Source organism: Xyrauchen texanus, chromosome 1 (genome assembly GCF_025860055.1).
Source record: "Xyrauchen texanus isolate HMW12.3.18 chromosome 1, RBS_HiC_50CHRs, whole genome shotgun sequence".
Taxonomy (NCBI): Eukaryota; Metazoa; Chordata; class Actinopteri; order Cypriniformes; family Catostomidae; genus Xyrauchen; species Xyrauchen texanus.
The window spans coordinates 16,527,020-16,549,793 of NC_068276.1; the positions used below are offsets into that span (position 1 = coordinate 16,527,020).

Sequence of the window (22,774 nt, forward strand, 5' to 3'; positions counted from 1 at the left end):
TATAAAAATATTCAGATATACTGTATGCAAATATACAAGTATTTGAGAGTATAGAGAAACCGTCTTTCACAGTGTGTCTTGAGATTGGGTGGTTGCTTAAGAGTTTTTTTGGTGCACTTTGCTTGCCGTGATTTGTTTAATGGTGGATCATTTCCCTTCAGGATCATGGGTAGTGATTTTACCAGAAATTGTGCTATTAAACACAATTCTTATTAAAGATTAAGTTGAAACAATGCAGACTGGTGGAAACAATAGGAGCACCTACCATCAGCTCAGAGCTCAATGTCTGTCTTCAAAGTTTTATCGTATAAAGTAATCGTTAAAAATCTATTCCCCTATGGAAAATATTTATGGGCGTTTTACTTCTGTAAAAAAGGGACTATTGCCCTCTCTACCCATCAGGGGACAACTAATCAATTCAACCAGTCTTTGCAATAGAAGTATTATCATTGGTAACGCACTTACATCTGATCTGGTGAACATGCTGTCCTCCATGTCTGAGTCGTTTTGGTCCAACACATCCTGAAAGGGAGGTAATGATGCTGGTTTCCTCTTCTCTGAAAGTTCACTACTTTGTAACTTACTATGTCGGATTTGCGACTTGTCCTTCAGAACCTTTTTATCTGAATGGTGTTGCTGGAGCGAGGAGGGACAAGCATGTAGCTTTTGCGAGCTCTCTGAAAAACTGATTTTCCGTTTTTTGGTAACATGGCTTTCACTGTCCAACACAGGCCGCCGTTTACTATGTCCCAAGTTTGAGAAGCTGACCTCTGATGACCTCTGCTCCTTTGACGAGGCCTTGGGTTCCTTGAATCCCATCTGAGGAACAGGGTGATCTTCCTGAAGAGGCTGATTCTCTTTGGGTTTCTTAGAATCTTTAGAGAGTTTTCCAGAGTCCTTGCTGAAATCTCTGAAGGCACTTTTGGACTCTATTGAGTCTTTGGAAGGCTTGTCCTTGTGCTCCTTGGACGGTTTGTGGAGCTTTAGGGAGCTGCTGCTGATATTGTTTGTGGTAGTAAGAGCACTGCTGTTTTTGGACCCATCCTATAATAAGAATATGACAATATTCAGTAATGCATATATAAATATTATATTAAATCTAGTTATATGCTGATTAAATCATTAGCATTTTTTTTTAAATTAATTTAGCATTTTTTCCAAAGACACTCATGGGACAGTGATGGCATCAGATGGCATGGTACTTTGATAAATAACATGGTATTATTACTATTTTCATGTACCAAGGTATTTACATGCTTCTTCAAAGAATACCATGCTAACATGGTAGTACAAAAGTATATTGTAGTACCACAGCAATTTTTTGTACTTTTGTTGGTAAAATTAACAATGTCTGCCCAGTGCCCACCAATCTTGTTTATTGAGGATAAGTTATGCTGTAAAAAGGCACCGTCCTTCGGATGAGATGTTAAACCGAGGTCCTGACACTCTGTGGTCATTAAAAATCCCAAATCCATTAAAAACAAATTTGCCCCTATCTATCATGGCCTCATATTAATCTCCATCCCTGAATTGGTTACATCACTCTACTCTCTCCTCCCAACCAATAGCTGGTGTGTGGTGGTCGTTCTGGCGCACTATGGCTGCCATCGCATCATCCCTATGCTATGTAAAGCGCTTTGAGTGCCTAGAAAAGCACTATATAAAATGTAAAGAATTATTATTATTATTATTATTATAAACTATTTTATAGAGATATAAAACTTTTTTTTTTTAACTAATCATGCATGCAAAATGAAATAAAATATTCACAGTATTCACGTGAGATACATTTTCTTGCATATGTGCTACATACATACGCAAAAGCTTGTCTCTTGCCACATAACGTGTAAAATGCCCTTAAAGTGATAGTTCACCCGAAAATTACGTTTCTCTCATAATTTTCTCACCCTCATGTCATCCCAGATGTGTATTACTTTCTTTCTCCTGCTGAACACAATCAAATATTTTTAGAAGTATTTCTCAGCTCTTTCTGTCTATACAATGTAAGAGAATGGGTGCCAATTTTGTAAGCTGCAAAATCCACATAAGAGCAAAATAAAAGAAATTCAGGTGGTTAAATCCATATATCCTGAAACGATTCTGATAGGTGAAAAAAAGGACTTAAATATTGATCTGTTTCTCACTGTCGCGCACACACACACACAAGACGAGACAGTCACAATGTCAGAGTAAACTGCTTTAATCGATAAAGCAGTCAACAGTACAAAAAGGGCAAATCCAGAGGAGAAGAGTGGTAACGGGCGTAAGGTCAAGCGGGAATCAGAATAGGGTAAAGGGCAAATCCGATGAGAGTGGTCAAGGGGCGTAGGGTGGCCGGAAACAAGCATGAACTAGACGGGACTAGCGAGAGGAAAAGACAGGGGAACTAGAGGATCACAAGTGCTGGCAAAGCGACGGGGGGTAAACTAAACAATAACCAACAAGAGTGAGACGAAAGGGTTGTGATATATATAGGGGAACAAACGAGTGGTGCAGGTGAAACGAATAACAGGTGATTGGGACGAGTACAGGTGAAACTAATGATCCCGTGATTGGATGCGAGCATAGAGCCAGAGGGGGGTGTGTGGGAGTGAGCGAGTGAGCTCGATCGAGTGGCGTGAGCGTGTAAGCTCGCGTAGTGAGCACGTGAGCTCGACGGAGGGAAGCGAGCGTGTAAGCTCGCGGAGTGAGCGTGGGAGCTCGATGGAGGGAAACGAGCGTGTAAGCTCGCGGAGTGAGTGTGTGAGCTCGAAGGAGGGAAGTGAGCGTGTAAGCTCGCGGAGTGAGTGTGTGAGTTCGAAGGCGGGGAGCGAGCGTGTAAGCTCGCGGAGTGAGTGTGCGTGTGTGCCCGACGAAGCGGGGAGAAGCAGAGGAGCGGGGTACGTGACAGTACTCCCCCCTCTGTAACAGACGGCTCCTGACGGCCGCTCTCGGCTGCGAGGAGCGCGACCTCTGGGAAGCAGTGCAGGATGATCGGGATGCTGGCGATTCCAACAAACAAAAACCCCAGAACAGAAACCCCACACAACACAAAAAACAAAAATGAGGGCAGTCCAAGGGGCACAGAGGGCACAAAGGGAAATGAAACAGTCCATGGGGGTCAATGGGCAGTTCAAGGCAAGGTCAGGGGGAACATAGCGGACAGGCGGGTGGTCGGGAGATCTGGGGGGCAGCCATAGGGCAGAGACTGGGTCAGGGGGTCTGGAAGGCGACTGGAGGACAGGGACTGGGTCCGGGGGCCTAGAAGGTGACCACCGGACAGGGACGGGACTAGGGGACCTGGGATGAGGCAACAGGGCCGGGACAGGGTCAGGAGGCCACCGGACAGGGTCAGGAGGCCAGGGAAGAGGCCACAGGATAGGGTCAGGAGGCCAGGGAAGAGGCCATAGGATAGGGAGAGGGTCAGGAGGCCAGGGAAAAGGCCACAGGGCAGAAAGAGGGTCAGGAGGCCAGGGAAGAGGCCACAGGACAGGGAGAGGGTCAGGAGGCCTGGGAGGAGCCGTGAAAGGCAGAGCCATGGAGGACTTGGGAGACGGAGCCTTGGAAGACGGAGCCGGGAGAGACTCGACAGGCGGGGCACTGAGAGACTGAGGAGGCGGCGCCATAGGGAGCCCAAGAGACAGGGGCGAAGGCCTGGAAGGCTCAGGAGGTGGAGCCAATGACGGTGGCGCCGTGGGAGGCACTAGCGAGGTAGGCCTGGAAGGCTCTGGAGGTGGAGCCATGGGGGGCTCTGGAGGGGGAGCCGTAGGAGGCCCGAGAGGCGGAGCCGTAGGAGGCTCTAGTGGCAGAGTCCTGGAAGGTTCGAGAGGCTTGGGGGGCGGAGCCCTGAGAGGCTCGAGAAGAGGAGGAGCCCTGAGAGACTCGAGAGACGAAGCCGTGAGAGGTTTGAGGGGTGGAGCCATGAAAACCTCGAGGGGCGGAGCCCTGAGAGGCTCGAGGGGAGGAGGAGCCCTGAAAGACTTGAGAGGGGAAGCCCTGAGAGGCTCGAAAGGGGGAGGAGCCCTGAGAGACTCGAGAGGCGAAGCCGTGAGAGGCTTGAGGGGTGGAGCCCTGAGAGGCTCGAGGGACGGAGCCCTGAAAGACTTGAGAGGGGAAGCCCTGAGAGGCTTGAGAGGGAGAGGAGCCCTGAGAGACTCGAGAGGCAAAGCCGTGAGAGGCTTGAGGGGTGGAGCCATGAAAGACTCGAGGGGCGGAGCCCTGAGAGGCTTGAGAGGCGGAGCTCTGGGAGGCTCGAGGGGTAGAGCTCTGGGAGGCTCGAGAGACTTGAAAGGCAGAACCCTGGGGGGCTTGGGAGGTAGAGCTCTGGGAGGCTTGGGAGGAGGAGCCTTGAAAGACTCGGGAGGAGAAGCCCTGAGAGGCTTGGAAGGAGGGGGAGCCCTGAAAGACTCGAGAGGAGAAGCCCTGGGAGGCTTGAGAGGCGGAGCTCTGGGAAGCTCGAGAGACTTGAAAGGCAGAACCCTGGGGGGCTTGGGAGGTAGAGCTCTGGGAGGCTCGAGAAACGGAGCCCTAGGAGGCTCGAGAGGAGGAGCCCTGGGAGGCTCGAGAGGAGGAGCCCTGGGAGGCTTGGGAGGAGGAGCCTTGGGAGGCTCGTGAGGCGGAGGCCGCGAGGGCTCTGAGGGGCGAGCAGAGGCTGGCAGAGCCGTGGAAGACTCTGGGGGCGGAGCAGAGGCTGGCAGAGCCGTGGAAGACTCTGGGGGGCGAGCAGAACCCGGCAGAGCCGTGGAAGACTCTGGGGGCGGAGCAGAACCCGGCAGAGCCGTGGAAGACTCTGGGGGCGGAGCAGAACCCGGCAGAGCCGTGGAAGACTCTGGGGGCGGAGCAGAACCCGGCAGAGCCGTGGAAGACTCTGAGGGCGGAGCAGAACCCGGCAGAGCCGTGGAAGACTCTGAGGGCGGAGCAGAACCCGGCAGAGCCGTGGAAGGCTCTGAGGGAGGAGCAGAACCCGGCAGAGCCGTGGAAGACTCTGAGGGCGGAGCAGAGGTCGGTAGAGCTGTGGAAGACTCTGAGGGAACCTCTGCGGTCTTGAGCACAAGACAAGACTGGGGAGAAGGGGCCCTCTTCCTTCTCTTACGTCTTCGGCCAACCGGGGACGTGGCCATGGGGACGGTCGAGGCTACAGGCGCTGGCTCTGGGGCGGTCGAGGCTACAGGCGCTGGCTCGCTGACCGTGGCAGACATGGGCGCTGGCTCGCCGGCTGTGGCGGGCATGGGCGCTGGCTCTCTGGCCGTGGCAGGCATGGGCGTTGACTCGCTGGCTGTGCCAGGCTTCAAGACTGGGGCCGTGACCGGCTCCGGGACTGGGGCTGTGTCAGGCTTCGGGACTGGGGCCGTGGTCAGGCTTCGGGACTGGGGCCGTGATAGGCTTCAAGACGGGGGCCGTGGTAGGCTTCAAGACGGGGGCCGTGGTAGGCTTCAAGACGGGGGCCGTGGTAGGCTTCGAGACGGGGGCCGTGGTAGGGAACGCTGGTTCAGTTTCTGCCTCCCCCACAGTAAACGAGGAACCAGCATACAGTAGGGCGAGGTCAATAAACTGAGCCAGGTTGAGGGAGCAGCGACCACCAGGCATAACTGATGAGGTTGGCTCATTCAGCCCACATTGAAAAATGTCTTTCAGAGCCACCTCATCAAAGTTCACCTGGTTAGCCAGGGCACAAAAGTCAACCACGTAAGCCTCCAAGGGTTGACTCCCCTGACGCAAAGCCAAGAGTCGGGCCGCTGGCTCCAAAAAGTTAAGGGCAGGGTTTACCGTTCTATAACTGCTGCCCTGCTTAAACAACCCTTGGCAAGCGTCCGAAGAGCCATCAAACCTCTCAGGGGGTTGAAGGCTTACGGCGCTCGGGGATGGGTTGGGAGCATAAACGGGCTCAGGGACAGACACAGGTAGAACATAAATCAAAAATCGCACGTACCTGCTGTCCCTGGGCCGTGAGCGCTCGATCACGTCTCCCAACCGTAGGTCCTCGTGCAGAACGTGCCGTGAACATCCGCTCTAGTGAGCTGCGAAAATCCACCGGGGAATACATTGTGACTGTCTTCTGTATGGGTTGGTTATTCTCTCGCGCACACACACACACACACACAAGACGAGACAGTCACAATGTCAGAGTAAACTGCTTTAATCGATAAAGCAGTCAACAGTACAAAAAGGGCAAATCCAGAGAAGAGTGGTAAACGGGAGCGTAAGGTCGAAGCCGGGGAATCAGAATAGGGTAAAGGGGCAAATCCGGATGAGAGTGGTCAAGGGGAGCGTAGGGTCGAAGCCGGGAAACAAGCATGAACTAGACGGGACTAGCGAGAGGAAAAGACAGGGGAACTAGAGGATCACAAGTGCTGGCAAAGCGAGGGGGGGTAAACTAAACAATAACCAACAAGAGTGAGACGAAAGGGTTGTGATATATATAGGGGAACAAACGAGCGGTGCAGGTGAAATGAATAACAGGTGATTGGGACGAGTACAGGTGAAACTAATGATCCCGTGATTGGGTGCGAGCATAGAGCCAGAGGGGGTGTGTGGGAGTGAGTGAGTGAGCTCGATCGAGGGTGGCGTGTAAGCTCGGAGTGAGCGTGAGCTCGACGGAGGGAAGCGAGCGTGTAAGCTCGCGGAGTGAGTGTGTGAGTTCGAAGGCGGGCAGCGAGCGTGTAAGCTCGCGGAGTGAGTGTGCGTGTGTGCCCGACGAAGCGGGGAGAAGCAGAGGAGCGGGGTACGTGACACTCACCCACACCTATCATATCAGATCTGAACACGTGGATTTAACCACTGGAGTCTTATTGATTACTTTTATGCTGACTTTGTGTGGATATTGAAATTTCTTAATATATCTAAAACTCTTAATTTGTGTTCTGCAGAAGAAAGAAAGTCATACACATCTGGGATGGCATGAGGGTGAGTACTGTATGAGAGAATTATTATTATTTTTATGTGAACTATCCCTTTAAGCATCTGGACATTCAGTTCCTTACTGAAAAAAACCTACTGTTAATAATTTCACATGCGGAGACATTCATTTCTCCCTCAGGAAAGCCAAAGTTATATATTGTGTCTGTGCGGCATGAGAAGCACAGCTATGGCTTTAACAGGAGACTCACATTGAGCTTTGACTGACAGCATACAGACAGACCTGCGGTTTTATTCAGTAAATAAAGTTCTCTGGATTCCCACATGGAGTTTTACCTGTAACAATGGCCATAAACTATAAAATATTTATCGAAAGTGGGGCATTACGATCTATTTTTTAAACAATCATCACAAAATGTAATTTACATGAGGAGAATGATCGCATTACATTCAAATGGTACTCAAATGATAATTTGCTGAAAATAACCTCCTTAGATTATCAGGATTCAATCAGATTTATTGAACAGAATGTGTTGAATGCATCCATAACTTCATGTGTAACTTTAATCAAGTCCGACATCTTTTTCGTCACATTATTTTATGCTGCTTCATAAAAGCATATATTGAAAAATGATTGTGTAGATAAATAGGGTTAGATTGCATTCCAATATGTTTTTTGCTGTGTTCAAGCTGTCCCGCTCGGCAATGAAGGGCTCAACTTCTCTCGCACGTCTGGACATGCAAGACACCGTAGTCGCATACAGATGAGCTTACCGTGTCTGTGTGTCCAGCGGGTTTGTGAAAACCTTTTCAAGTGCTGTTGCATTGCTGAAGTGATGTTTTTTAGGTCCTGCATTGTTTTTTCAATCTAAAGTGAAGCGCTATCACACATCTGACACCTCTTTGTTATGTGTCAGCACCCTCGTCCGTGGACTGCATCACTTCCGCCTTATTTTTGATTTGTAAATTCTGCAATTTTGTAATAGAGGAATTTTTGTAATCGAGTAATCGAATTAAATCGAGTAATCGTGACAGCCCTAAACATTTCCATTTTACATTATTAGGGGTCTTTACTATATACTGATATTAAAAAAAACATTGGTAAGGGCAAGGGTAGTATCAAAAGTGTAATTACTAGTGCTGTCAGTCTATTACATTTTTTAATCACGATTAATCACACAATTTATAGTTATCACGATTAATCGCAGATTTTGAAACTGAAATTTGATCTATATACTATATACTTTTCCTATATCTAAATGCATTTATATCCTTTTTAGTAAAGAAAACAAAACAATATGTAACAGTAATGTTTTATAAACATTTTAAAAATGAAACCTTCCACAGTATAAAATTAGATATTCACTAAAATGGCACAAATTCTAGTAACATTAACAGTTTCCCAACGTCTAATTGGGAGGTTGACTAATTAAAGGAAATAGCCTGCATAGGTTGCGCATTGAATCTCTCAAACTCTCATTCTCCAGAATATTAGTCAGCCGGCAGACTGTGGCTATACGCTTTGCTACAGCAGTCATGAAGAGGCTTTCAGGATTCGTGTCAGGGCGTTAGCGCCTTCGTCAAGCTTTGCTTTCAACTCCACATGAAAAGCGTTTGCAGACAACGTGTCATTCTACATTTTGGTGATAGTTATATGACTTAACTAGCTTCTGTGATAATTAAATTGTGCCTTACAGAGGCTGCAGAGTACTTAATTTCTCTCACAAGTCCCATCTGGGCTTGTTTAGTACAACAAAGAGCATTAAAAGGTCCTCTCTCCATCACTTGATCATTGACACGGAATCGCTGTCGTGTGTGTGTGTGTGTGTGTGTGTGTGTGTGTGTGTGTGTGTGTGTGTTGTAGTGTATGCATCAGTGTCATGACCCCAGGCTGACACATCGCAAAGTCTTTGCCTTACTCCAACTTCTGTTTAGAACTCACATTAATAAAATGCCAGAATCTAATATCAAACCGGTAAACGTGTTAATTGCGATTAAGAAAAATGTGCGCGTTAAACATTTTAACATTAAACACAATTAATTAACATTAACCGCATGTGTCAACATGTTAATTTTGACAGCTCTAGTAATTACAAAATAACATGTATGTACATAATCAGAACATTATATGAAACGCTTACTTTTTAAAACTATTAAGTGAGAACCCACTTAATGTGGTTCCAAGTAAACTACAAGCTCAGCTCAGAATACATTATCATCGTGAGTTTTTCAGAATGATCTGGAAAGTGTTTGGAAAGGCACTGATCTGGATAGAGCTTACTTCCATTGGGGGATGGGCAAATGTGAAAAACTCTGGCAGGCAACCTGGGGATAGAGCAACAAGCATTTCCTTAGCTTTCATTTCCTTAGCTTTGACAGGGTTATCCTACCTGCAGGTCAAGCTAACTGGCCCCATGTCAATAAGTCACTGATGTCATTAAGTAGTAGTCTAGACAGATGAGGCGTTGCAACCTGCCCAGACTAATTTTAAACCTTTTATTTGGTCTTATTTGCTTTTAAGACCACAAAAACACAAAAGGGTTTGAACAGATGTGCCTAAAGACCACCATTCCCCTCTTCTTTTAACTTTTAAGGTGTTAACAACATAATGCAGCAACTTTAACAGCAACCATCACCTATTAAAGGGATAGTTCACCCCAAAAATGGAAATTCTCTCATCATTCACTCACCCTCATTGCATACCAGATGTGTATGATTTTCTTCTTCACAACAAAAATTCAGATTTTTAGAAGAATATATCTGCTCTGTTGGTCCTCACAGTTCAAGTGAATGGTGACCAACATTAAGCTCCAAAATGCAAATAAAGGCAGAATAAAAGTAATCCAAATGACTCTTGTGGTTAAATCCATATCTTCAGAAGCAATATGAAAGGTGATGCTGAGAAAAAGAAAAATATTTAAGTCTTTTTATTACAAATTTTACTTAAATTCTCCTCCCTGCCCAGTAGGTGGTTAAATGCATGAAGAATGTGAATCGCCAGAATCAAAAGAAGAAGAAAGCGAAAGTTAAAGTGGATATTTATAGTTTCACCACTGGAGTCTTATGGATTACTTTTATGCTGTCTTTGTGTTTTTTTATAGCTTAAACATTTTGGTCACCATTCACTTGCATTGTGAGGACCTACAGAGCTGAAATATTCTAAAAATCGTTGTTTGTGTTCTGCAGAAGAAAGAAAGTCATACACATCTGGGATGGCATGAGGGTGTGTAATTAATTAGAGAATTTTAATTTTGGGTGAACTATCCCCTTAAGGGCCAGCAATGTAATCAGTCACCGGTAACCACAAGCTGTTGAGATTAACACATTGAGAACACCGGTGAAATTGTACTCTATAAAACTATATAAAAGTCCATTTAAATTGTCTAGATGCCAGCATGTTTACATTACATAAGAGCATTTACATTTGGTGTACGGAAAAACAGAGCATCGTCTGCATTCCTCAAAATGACATACAAGAAAGCCATTTGGGTTTGAAATGACATAAGGGTTAGTACATACATGACAACAGAATTTGTATTTTTAAAACATATAAACGAATCCTTTTATAAATGACTACATTTTGATAATGCCAGAATGCTCCAAATATCTGGCAAAGAATTAAAGTATCCCAAATTCTGCATTTGTTCAATAATTTTTTTTTAAACTGAGACCATTGCATGACAATCAATAAACCTTGATATTGAACCATAACATCAAATTGAGGAAGGGGAAAGGACAACAAAGTGCAGATTGTCATTTTTGCTACAGCAACGGGAGTAGTAGTTCAGCGGAGGTTGGAATGGCCCTTAATCTGTCAGTAATCCATCACACGAAACGACCTGTTTGGATTGCGAACCGTTTCCATGTGCACCATGGGCTTTTGTAACTTCACTGTAAAAGCTAGCATACAATACAAGCTGTTTAATGGCTAAGTGATACTGCACAGGAGACTAAAAAAAATCTAAATTGAAGAAACGTGGCAGTGTACAGTCACGCGCGATTTGCTAGAGTTATAGCTAATGTGGTTTAATAGATGTGGGGATAAAAAGCTCCAGCGACTGAGGTTTCCAGCGAAACACTCCAGGAAACTGCTCTAGCGTCCTTGTTTCATGTAAAAAATTATATTTTTCCTCATTAAAAAAGTTTTTTTTAGAATAATTCAAGATAAACTGCCAGAAAACTCTAAATGTGTTATGTCTAGAAAAGAATCACTTAGCACATGCAGAACCCTGTCGAATCAGGACACCCAGTTATCCAGTTTGCGTCATTGGAATGCTAACATGTGCTTTCTCAGCAGCCAAGAAATACTTGACTTAAGCCGAAGTTTAACATCTCTACAATCCTCAGCGTTAAATACCCTCAACATCTTTCAACTTGTCAAATATGCAGGATTAAGTAGGACTCCTTGAGGTACTGGGAAATGTTTTGCCCAGACAAAGAATACATTTTTTTCTCCCCAGAGTTCAGGCTCTTAAACATGGAGATCCACACTCACCTTTGACCCTGGGAAGGACTTGCTCTTTTTCACATCAGAGAAGGTCAATGTTAATGAGCTGCTGGGTAATGTGGGCAGCTTGAGATGCTGACCGAACAGAGAAGTGGAGCCCTCCTGCATTACCATTACCTAACAGATGAAAGATGAAAAACACTGATGAACTGCAGATTTATTGCTTTGCATGTTTATTAACAGCAGGTTCGTTCCAAGTACTCTGATGTCAGTATAATGGTGTGAGGAAAAGACCAAAATGTTATCATAATTTACTGAAAATCTTAACCTCCATCTTCATCTTGATCTCATGAAAAAGACATGACTGTGGCAACATTTTTGCAAAATGATATTATGATGGTTCCTTAAATGTTTCACGGCAGTTCCAAATTGCTACTGTGCAATGACTATATAATGCAAATGTTAAAATGCATCATCTTTCAAGTCATTGACAACAGTAAAAGTGTTTGATGTCATAAGATAACAAGGCAAAAAGTACATGTTTTTGAATGGACAATATGCAGTTTTACTCATGTTGTTGTAGCGCCCCTAGTGTTCATTTTACCAGGGAATTTTGCAATACGTACAACGATCCATGTAAAAATTATTTTGCAAAAATGTAGCTATAGTAATGTGGCTCAAATGTGATGAGGTTGAAAATCGAATTCAGTGTTTCCCAAACTGGTTAAAAGTTCCAGCGGTACCGTACTGACTAACCGTACCGTAATTCCGTTTGTCTACAGCCGGAAGCTTTTTAAATGCTCACATGGGTATGTGCTTGTGCTCTCTTTAGAACGCTCGTTTCTCGTTGTGAATGCAGCTCGCGCGTGAACATTTAAATGTGCTTCTTGATGCGATATGAATGTAAACACAGATGTTAATGTATTATGGGAGTGTTAACAGATGGGACAAAAATCTGTGGAATCTTGACACAATATTAATGTAAGCCATAAATGTATTACGTGACGTAGACGGGACAAAAATCTTATATCAAAATATCTGTTCTGTGCGATGTGTAAATGCAGCCTAATATAAGAGCTACAGCCAAACTCTGAGTGGTTTGAACCTTTATTTATGTATATCTAATAATCACACTTTTTTAATGTTTTTATATCACAATTTTTATATTAATTTTAATATATTTATATCAATATTACACTTTGTACATAAAGGAGTTTTCAAATCACATATTTGTTTATTATTTATTTGAGTTGATTTATAAGTGGTTGGGGTGGGGAAAAAATCTTTGGGAACCACTGATCTAACTTGTGCATGCATTCAATTCAAAACATTGTTATGAGATGATGCTAGTTTAATGTAGCCAACTGGAACATGATATCTGTGCAATATCAGTGTATAAACCTCACTCTCCTGGCCTTAAGAGAGGCACAAATGACCGAGGCTAGAGGCCATGTATTTATAGCCTACTTGCTAGCTCGTCCAACTCTCGTGTCAGGTATCACCGGTTCGAATCCCGCTCAGGGCGGGTTGAGTGGGACCGGTGACACTAAAATCAATTATGTTAGTCACTGACATCAAAGCTGCAGTGACATGTGTTGAAGCAGCCTATTTGATTTCACACACAAAAATTAGATTTGAGAGCTACGGTGGTGGGGAAGATTTCCAGAGAAAAACTACTTAAATTTCAGTTTGTTCCTTACACAACACTGTAATATGGCATTAGAATACAGGGAATATATTGTATATATCGTATGTACTTTGTTAATTTGTACTTTTTTGTCTTTTTGGGAGTTTGACAACCCCAGTAATCATTCTTTTTCATTGTGTGGAAAAAGCAGCTTGGAAATTCTTCTTAACAGTGTTCCACTCACAAAAGAAAGTCATATGGGCTTGAAACGACATTGAGGCGAGTACATGATGACAGTACATGATGACAGTTTTCATTTTTGGGTGAAATATCCCTTTAAAAGAAAGGACAAATTTTCAACAATCAAAAAAAAGATAATTCTGACCTGCTTTCTATTAGGTATCTTTAACTACAAAGTACTTAAGCATCTGATACAATGTACTTATTATATACATACGTGTTGTTGCATTGTACTTCCATTTAAAGTACCAGCATTACAATACATCTGTAGTTACACTGTTAAACTTATGTAGCAGCAAATGTGAATCTTGTGAGCATTTTGCAGAACAGCGTGAAGTTTCTGTATTTTAATGTTAGTACATAGTAGTTAAAGTCACCTAATATAAAGTGGGACCATAAATACTGTTACATTTCTGTTGAATAAACATTGCGTATGGTGTTTGTCCTTACTTTAGAGTCCTCTGAAGTTCTTTTGTGAGGATCACGTTGCTGTAAAAGAGGACAGGACAAATATCACAGTTCGAAAGTGGACCACCTTTAACATTTTTTCCCCATTCGCACACACACACTCACACACACTCACAGACACAAACACTATTAACATGTTTTGGCAAGAGGCACTACAGTATGCTTTCTTTTGGCCTGACGTATTGACAGAAAGCCTTTCAACAGCCAAAACAATCAGATTAATTGGAAAGGACCTTTATCTGTCACCTAGCTAAATTGATATTGCTCTCGCTAACGGTTCTTTCTTAATTAAAACAACTTCCCGCACAACTGGCCTCTTTGCCAATAAACAGTTTCGATTCCTGCCATGCCTCATCTGTAATCCAGACAAGTGCCAAAGGAGATGGTTTCATACTCCCGACCGTAAAACATTAGAATTACTGGAATGAGGAAAGAGAGGGTGAACTAATGCTTCAGAGTTGACCCTCAAAAGAAAAATAATTTCTTTGAATATGTCTTGAGGGGAAAAATGTCCCAGTTCAAGATCAAACCTCACTTACACTCCTTTATGTGCTGGGGGAACTTTGAAATGCATCCAAGATCAATGAAACATAAATACAAGCCAGTTGATTCATAAAGAGTGTGGATTCCCTTGGAAACGAGCCGAAGACAACCCCAGTTTCCTATAGTGATAGATGGTCAGGTTAAGACTAACCCAATCAAATCCTGTAAAGTTACTTATTGTCTTGGTTGAAGGGAAGAGTAATTCCATTAGGATCGACTGCCTGATAATGACTTTCATCTCTGGAGGACTATTTTGGAGGACTAGCTCAGACAAGCAGCCTAAGGGGACTTCAATGCGTTATTCACCTGCAAACGAAGGACATGCATTTTAAACCCACACAAGGCCAACCAGTTACTTCTCTTGCATAATACCTTTGATATTTAAACAGTTCCAACACTGAGCAAATAGCCTACTCTGAAAACTAATGAGGCAAATTGTATGACAAAATAGTTGCAAAATACAAATGCATTCTCAACCACCTTCTCTTTGAGATTATAAAGCTGAAAAATTTGTACTTGTATCAAAAGGGTGCATTCAGCTCTGGAACCTATAAATGGAGACCCACCATAGCCAGCCGTTCATGTTCCCTGAGTTTTATGATGCTCCAGCACATGTTGATATTTCTAATCAATATTTTCAATATTTTTTTGTGTTCAAAAAACTCTGTGAACAGGCATAATGTACTGTGCCATTAATAAACACCATCTTGATTATTTCTACTTGAGCAAATTTCCAAACTCAGAACAAACTAATAAAATACACTCATGGCCACTTTATTAGGGACACCTGTTCACCTACTTATTCATGTGATTATCTAATCAGCCAATCGAGTGGCAGCAGTGCAATGCATAATATCATGCAGATACGGGTCAGGAGCTTAATGTTCACATCAACCATCAGTATGGGGAAATTTTTTGGATCTCATTGATTTGGACCGTGGCATGATTGTTGGTGGCAGATGGACTGGTTTGAGTATTTCTGTATGTGCTGATCTCCTGGGATTTACACACACAACAGTCTCTAGAATTTACTCAGAATGGTGCCAAAAACTAAAAACATCCAGTGAGCAGCAGTTCTGTGGATGTAAGCGCCTTGTTGATGATAGAGGTCAACAGAGAATGGCCAGACTGGTTCGAGCTGACAGAAAGGCTATGGTAACTCAGATAACCCCTCTGTACCATTGAAGTGAGCAGAAAAGGATCTCAGAATGCACAACACGTCGAAACTTGAAGAGGATGGGCTACAACAGCAGGAGACCACGTTGGGCACTTTATTCAGACCATAGCGTTCCTAATCTCAGAAGTCCTTCACACATGAAACAAAGTGATAAATATCACAATATCTCACAGTTTTGAATCTCAATAAACTAGAATCATATTATAATTTATACATTATTCAATATCATCATATTGAGTCCTACAGTATATTTATAGATCATGTCGCCAGGTCCTTGCTGATTCCCAGACCTAATTCATAATGTACGTACCCCTCCGGCCTTGAGCAGCTTCTTGCAGAACTCTTCAGTAGGGTTGTTGAATGTGAGCTTTTCACAACGCAGGTGATTGACAGGTGGGTGGCCCTCCAAGTGCAGGAACAAATCGTAGTCAAAGCGCACCTTTTTTGGTTCTTCCTGGTGAAAAATGACAATTCATTTATCTACGCCATACAAATAGTCAAAATGTCAGGATGCACAGAATATACACTTTGAATAGGTTTTATTTGATGCAACATAATAAACAAAGTACCTTGTTTTTAAAGTAAACTTCAATCGGCAAGATGAAGCCGGCGTATCCAGACTCTTCTACTTTATACGGTGGATCCTTACACACTGCAACACACAGAGAGAGAGAAGCGAGAGAGAAAGAGAGAGAGAGAGAGAGAGAGAGAGAGAGAGAGAGAGAGAGAGAGAGAGAGTGTATTAATAGGGACTTTAGTTTAAAAAAAAAAAAACTTCCATAACTTCCATAATAAGGCCTTCAACAAAAAAGTGTTCTCTTTTCTTCATTATTATAAGAATTTACCAGGTTCAAAACAACATAACCTCCATCTATAGCAAGTGTCATATAATTTGGACTTGTAGCTTATTCCATCAAATCAAAACAAAATAAATCTGTTCACAGTCATGCACATGCTATTAAAGTTTATTGGGGGTAAAAAAGTTACATGGAGGGAGAAGGCAAAACCCCATAATAAAGTAATAGCTTGCTTAAACATTTCAATTCTCTCATCATTAACTCACCCACAATCCACACAAGATGTGCATTTTTTTTTTTCTGCAGAAAACAAACAAAGATTTTTTTGGAAGGATATCTGAGCTGTGTAGGTCCATACAATACAATTGTAAATTGTATTGTAAAAATACAATTACAAGATGTTTTTTTGAAGCTCCACAAAGCATACAAATGCAGCATAAAAGTAATCAACTCCAGTGGTTAAATCCATATCTTCTGAAGCAATCCATATGGTTTTCATTGAGAACTGATGAACATGAAATACATTTTTAAGAATAAATATTGACAGCAGTCCCCTTTGTGATCATGATTTAACACCACCTAGCACTCTGTGCATGCGTTAAGCACTAGGAAGTGTGATCGAGCTTGAGATCTTGATCATGCCTAGAGACTGCAATGGCAAGATCTACGTAGAGTGAAAAATGAGTTATATTTTGGTTTGTTCTCACCTAAAACAGAATAGATTCAAGACTTCAGAAGACATATACAATATTAAACCACTAGAGTTGTATGGATTACTTTTATGCAGTCTTTATGTGCTTTTAAGAGTTTGAAAGATTTGGTCACCATTCACTTGCATTGACCTACAGAGCTGAAATCTTCTTCTTCAAATCTTCTTTGTGTTCAGCAGAAGAAAGTAAGTCATACACATCTGGGATGGTTTGAGGGTGAGTATCATGAGAGAATTTCCAGTTTGGGGTGAACTATTCCTCTAAAGCAAACTCAAAAGTACGCAGTCAGCATTGTCATTATTTAGACAACTTTATAAGCATCCAATTATTCATGTGTAACACATCATCTCCTGTTAGAACAAAGTTCATGAGAATGAGCATCCAGAGACAGTAATAAATTAATATATAAATAAAGCAGCCAAAGCTGGTGTGCTAGTCTTAGCTGGTTTAAGCTGGTCTTTCCAGCCTGGTTTAGCAGGTGCTCAGCTGAAAAGTGCTCAAAACGTCTAGGTTACGTATGTAACCTCCGTTCCCTGATGGAGGGAGCAAGACGTGTCAGAGAAGCGACACTAGGGGTCTCTCTTGAGCGCCGATATTCACCTCTGGACTATGAAAAAAGGCCAATGAGAGTTGGCAACCAGTATTTGCATGTCCCGGCCCCGGACATACGGGTATTTAAGCGGCGCAAATCACGGGAGTTCATTCAGGATTTTTCTGAGGAGCCGGAAATGGTCCGGCCACAACAGTGGCTCGGCTCAGCGACGTGGCAGGGGAGACACAACGTCTCATTCCCTCCATCAGGGAACAGAGGTTACATACGTAACCTAGACGTTCCCCTTCTGTCGCACTCTCCACGTTGTGTCAGAGAAGCGACACTAGGGGTCCACTTATAAAAGCGCCATGCGCTGAGCCGTGTACGTGAACTGCTGATACAGGAGCGAGCAGGTATTCTTACGTGCAGGACAACCAACTGTATCAGGCTGCACGTACCCTTCCCCAATGCCCCATTTAAGCCATCAGGATTCCTTATTGTTACCCTGGAGGGAAACAAGGTGCTGGCTGCCAACCTGGGAACGGGCCAAGCCTGGCCGGGCCTCTTTTCTCTCTATGTTTATTGCATAGAGCAACTTAGGCCGGTCCCTTACACGCATTGAGGGAAGGGGGTCTTAGCCCTTATTCAGGGCAGAGAAGACCCTGCGGAGGCCACGCCTACCTGAGAGGGGAGGCAAGTTTAAGTGGCAAAACCATCAGAGGCCTGCTTAGGGCCTATGTGGAAAAGTCGGTGCGGTGGTAGATCCAGCCTATAGAGGGGGGAACATACAGCACGGCAGCCGAGGCAGCCATGACTGCCTAAGGGAAACACGGGAGTCTGCTCGCCAGAGGGGACAGAACCGTGGTGTTACACACAGGGGGAGTCCGAAGGAGTCCTTACCTGTGGAGCACCTATACCAGTACAGGGTAGCTTACGGTACCCGCAGTGGCTTGGGTCAGCGAGTTCCTCCGCTGAACTGCGACCCACAAGGGCTAGGGAGGTCTCAACTCGGAGACTCGAGTCTCTGCTTGGAGACAGCATTCCCTTTCTGTTGTCCCCAAAGCAGACGAAGAGCTGCTCAGAGCATCTGGTGCTCTGTGTGCGGTCCAGATAAATACGTAAAGCACGTACTGGACACAGCAGTGAAAGGGCTGGGTCTGCCTCCTCCCGGGGCAGCGCTTGCAGGTTCACTACCTGATCCCTGAAGGGCGTGGTAGGAACCTTGGGCACATAGCCCGGTTGCAGTCTTAGGATCACAAAAGTATCTGCCGGACCGAACTCCAGGCAAGCATCGCTAACAGAGAACGCATGCAGGTCCCCGACCCTCTTGATGGAAGCGAGCGCGATCAGCAGGGCAGTCTTGAGAGAGAGGGCCCTGTGTCCAGCTGAGTCAAGCGGTTCGAAGGGGGGTCTCTGGAGGCCCGTAAGGACGACGGAGAGATCCCAGGAGGGGAACAGGTTAGGCCGGGAGGGAGTTATCCTCCGGGCACCTTTTAGGAACCTGACGATTAAGTTGTGCTTACCAAGAGACTTGCCGTCTACCGTGTCGTGGTGAGCCGCGATAGCGGCGACATACACCTTGAGGGTGGAGGGGACAGCCTCCTCTCCAGCCTCTCCTGAAGAAACACGAGCACTGACCCGGGCAGCCAACAGCGTGGGCTTGCATTGGATTGGATTGGTCATCTGCGGGTCTTCGGCTCGGGAAGAACACCAGTCCGCGAACAGACGCCACTTTAGAGCGTAGAGATGCCTGGTAGAGGGGGCTCTGGCTTGATTGATTGTATCTATGACGGTCGGTGGTAGGCCGGCTAGATCTTCCGCATCCCATCCAAGGGCCAGGCGTGGAGGTTCCAGAGGTCTGGGTGCGGGTGCCAGAGCGTGCCCGTCCCTGAGAAAGAAGGTCCTTCCTCAGGGGAATCCGCCAGGGAGGGGCTGTCGTGAGGAGCGTGAGGTCCAAAAACCAAGTCCGGGTAGGCCAGTAAGGGGCTACCAGAATAACTTGCTCCTCGTCCTCCCTGACCTTGCATAGCACCTGTGCAAGAAGGCTCACTGGGGGGAATGCGTACTTGCGCAGCCCCGCAGGCCAGCTGTGTGCCAACGCATCTGCCCCGAGGGGAGCCTCTGTCCGGGCATACCAGAGCGGGCAGTGGGAGGTTTCTTGGGAGGCAAGCAGTGGGAGGTTTCTTGGGAGGCAAACAGGTTTACCTGAGCCTTGCCGAACCGGTCCCAAATCAGCTGGACCGACTTTGTCTTGACAGCGCGTCTGCTATCACATTGAGGTTGCCGGGGATGTGAGTGGCGCACAGCTCTAGGCAGTTGATGTGCCAGCGCAGCGGGCCTCGGTTCCACCAGCCTGCGGCTGCGTGCCCGTTGCATACAGCGCCCCAACCCAATTTGGAGGTGTCGGTTGTGACCAGAATGCGTCGGGACACCTGCTGCAAGGGTACTCCTGCCCTTAGGAAGCAGAGGTCTGTCCAGGGTTTGAAGGTTTGGCGGCAGGCAGAGGTAACTTTTATGTTGTGCGTGCCACGGCGCCATGCTCATCTCGGGACTCGAGTCCGGAGCCAGTGATGAAGTGGTCTCATATGCATCAACCCGAGCGGCGCGGCCGCCGCGGAGGATGCCATATGCCCCAGGAGCTGTTGGAAACGTTTTAGCGGGACCATGACGCCTGGCTTGAAGGAAGCGAGGCATTTCAGCATTGACTGAGCACGCTCGTTGGAGAGACGTGCTGTCATTGGGACTGAGTTTAACTCCAGACCGAGAAAAGAGATGCTCTGGACCGGGGGAGAGCTTGCTCTTTTCCCAGTTGACCTGAAACCCCAAACGGCTGAGGTGGCTGAGCACCTGGTCTCTGTGTGCGCATAGTAACTCTCGGGAGTGGGCCAGTATGAGCCAGTCGTCGAGGTAATTGAGTATGCGTATGCGGCTTCTCGGGCCGAGCAAGAGCTGCCTCTGCGACTTTCGTGAAGACGCGAGGGGACAGAGACAGGCCGAAGGGGAGGACTTTGTACTGATACGCCTGGCCGTCGAACGCGAACCTTAGGAACGGGCGGTGTCGAGGGCGAATTGAGACGTGGAAGTACGCGTCCTTCAGGTCTACCGCTGCGAACCAATCTAGATGCCGGACGCCAGATAGAATTTGTTTCTGGGTGTGCATTTTGAACGGGAGTTTGGACAAGGTCCAATTGAGAACTCGCAGGTCCAAGATCGGTCGTAAGCCGCCGCCTTTCTTGGGTACAACGAAGTAAGGGCTGTAGAAACCCTTCTTTGTTTCGGTTGGAGGGACAGGCTCTATCGCATCCTTTAATAGAAGGGAGGCGATTTCTTTGCGCAGGGAGAGGACATGTTGGCCGTGTACTGTGGAAAAATGTACGCCCATGAAGGGGGGCGGAGACCTGGCAAACTGAATTGCGTAACCGAGTGGAATGGTCCGGTGCAGCCAGCGTGATGGGTTGGGCAGTGAAAGCCACGCCTCTAAACACCATGCTAGGGGCACCAAGGGGACGGGTTTTTTGGACGTACCCGGCGGGGCTTCGCAGTGGTGTGGAACAGATAACGCGGCGTCGGGAGGCAACGTGGTGTCCCGAGGCTCTGGTGCTGAGAATGAACTCAAAGCACTTACCTTGCTCCGCGCACCCGGCAGGGGGTGGGTTCGTGACTGAGGAGGAGGTCTGATGTTGGCGTCCTCTGGACTCGTCTGAACCGGCCGGCCGGGGAACAGTCGTGGCGCTGAAGGCGGGGACACCGCGTCCATGGAGCCGGGACTGTTGAGGCCTGAAAGCACCGTGAGAACGGCATTTGCGGGCCATGTGCCCCAGAGACAAAGGAAATAGCTCTTTTATTGAGAATTTGGGTACCGCAGCCCATGTTAGGGGGTGCGGCAAATCAAAAAACAAAGGATTCTCCTCCCGGCCCTCCACCGGGGGACGGAGCGGTCTTACCACCTCCGGAGCTAACGTCTTGGGCTCTGGGTGCGTTGTGTCAGGAGTGCCTGGGAGCCTTCCGGGTCCTCGAGGAGGTCCGTGAGACAGGGGGCGTGCGCTTCCCGCGGTTTGCTCGACGCTGGGGCTGAGAGCTGGGCCCGGGTTGAGGCGGAGCAGGGGCTTGCCTTCTGGCCGCGGGAGGACGCCCTCGGCAAGCAGACGGGGCATGGGCCGTGGCGGCAGGCTTGCGGCGAGGCATGATGTGAGAAATGGCCTCCGTCTGCTTCTTCACCAAGGAGAACTGCTGGGCAAAGTCCTCGACGGTGTCGCCGAAGAGGCCGAACTGGGAGACAGGGGCGTTGAGGAAGCGAGTCTTGTCGGCTTCGCGCATCTCGACCATGTTCAGCCATAGTTGACGTTCCTGGACCACTAGCGTGGCCATCGCCTGCCCGAGCGCTTGCGCTGTGACCTTTGTCGCTCTCAGGGCGAGGTCGGTCGCTGAGCACAGTTCCTGCAGCGTGTCAGGATCAGGGCCACCCCCGTGCATGTTGCGTAGTGCCTTGGCTTGCAGGGCGGAAGCGGTGCATCCGGTGGCGCTGTAGGCCTTCGCTGTCAGCGAGGAGGTTGCTCTACAGGTCCGGGAAGGGAGTATAGATGGATCGCAACCGCCCTATCCACCTGGGGAATCGACTCGTACCCATGGCGCGCTCCGCCGTCGAGGGTGGCGAGGGCGGACGAGCCTGTGGCGATGTGACGAGTGGAGAGGGGTGCTCTCCACGAAGACGTCAGCTCGTCATGCACTTCCGGGAAAAACGGGACCGGGGCGAGGCTGTGAGCGGCGCCCAGACCACAGGAACCAGTCATCCAGCCGTGTAGGTTGTGGGGAGGATTGAGGGTTCCAATCCAAGCCCACACTGTTGGCTGCCCGGGAAAGCATGTCGGTCATCTGTGCGTCGGCCTCAGCCTGGGCGTGCAGGCCCAAAAGCGGCAGCCCAGGGGAGTCCTCAGCATCAGATACCGCGCCCTCCGATGCCGCGGCGAGCTCATCTGCTTCCATCGCAAGAGGGTCGGCAGACTGGCTGTGAGGCGAGTCGCCGCTGCCTCGAGCACGGACGGGAATCAACGAGCGTGCTGGGGCGCGGGTGGTCCGAGGGGGCGTACCCGGCGGAGCTGCACCCGCTGCCATCCCCAAATCGCCTCCATCGCCAGCCGCATCGTCCTCAATCCCGTGGGAAGAAGGAGCAACACAGGGGGCGGCTGGAGTGGCTTGCTTACGGTTGTAAGCAAGCCGCGACCGCAACGTTGTCATGGTCATGTTCTCGCAGTGAGAACATGAACCATCCACAAACGCAGCCTCGGTGTGATCGCTACCCAGACACACGAGACAGCGCCTGTGGCCGTCGGAAGCGGAGAGCACTCTACCGCATCCAGAAACAACAGAGGGGCGGAAGGGCATCTTTATAAAGACGCGTC

The 22,774-nt window shown here is 47.0% G+C and overlaps 1 protein-coding gene across 2 annotated transcripts in view; it reads right to left on the minus strand.

Moving 5' to 3' along the window:
* LOC127651589 (protein AF-9-like) overlaps positions 1-22,774 on the minus strand; it is a 93,323-nt gene that overhangs the window by 26,603 nt on the left and 43,946 nt on the right. For both annotated transcript variants that reach the window (XM_052137501.1, XM_052137493.1), the window contains exons 3-7: positions 15,906-15,988; positions 15,647-15,790; positions 13,599-13,637; positions 11,330-11,458; positions 466-1,044 (exon numbers count right to left, since the gene is read on the minus strand). In XM_052137501.1, the coding sequence (XP_051993461.1) occupies positions 466-1,044; positions 11,330-11,458; positions 13,599-13,637; positions 15,647-15,790; positions 15,906-15,988 (974 nt within the window). The remainder of the gene's footprint in view (positions 1-465; positions 1,045-11,329; positions 11,459-13,598; positions 13,638-15,646; positions 15,791-15,905; positions 15,989-22,774) is intronic.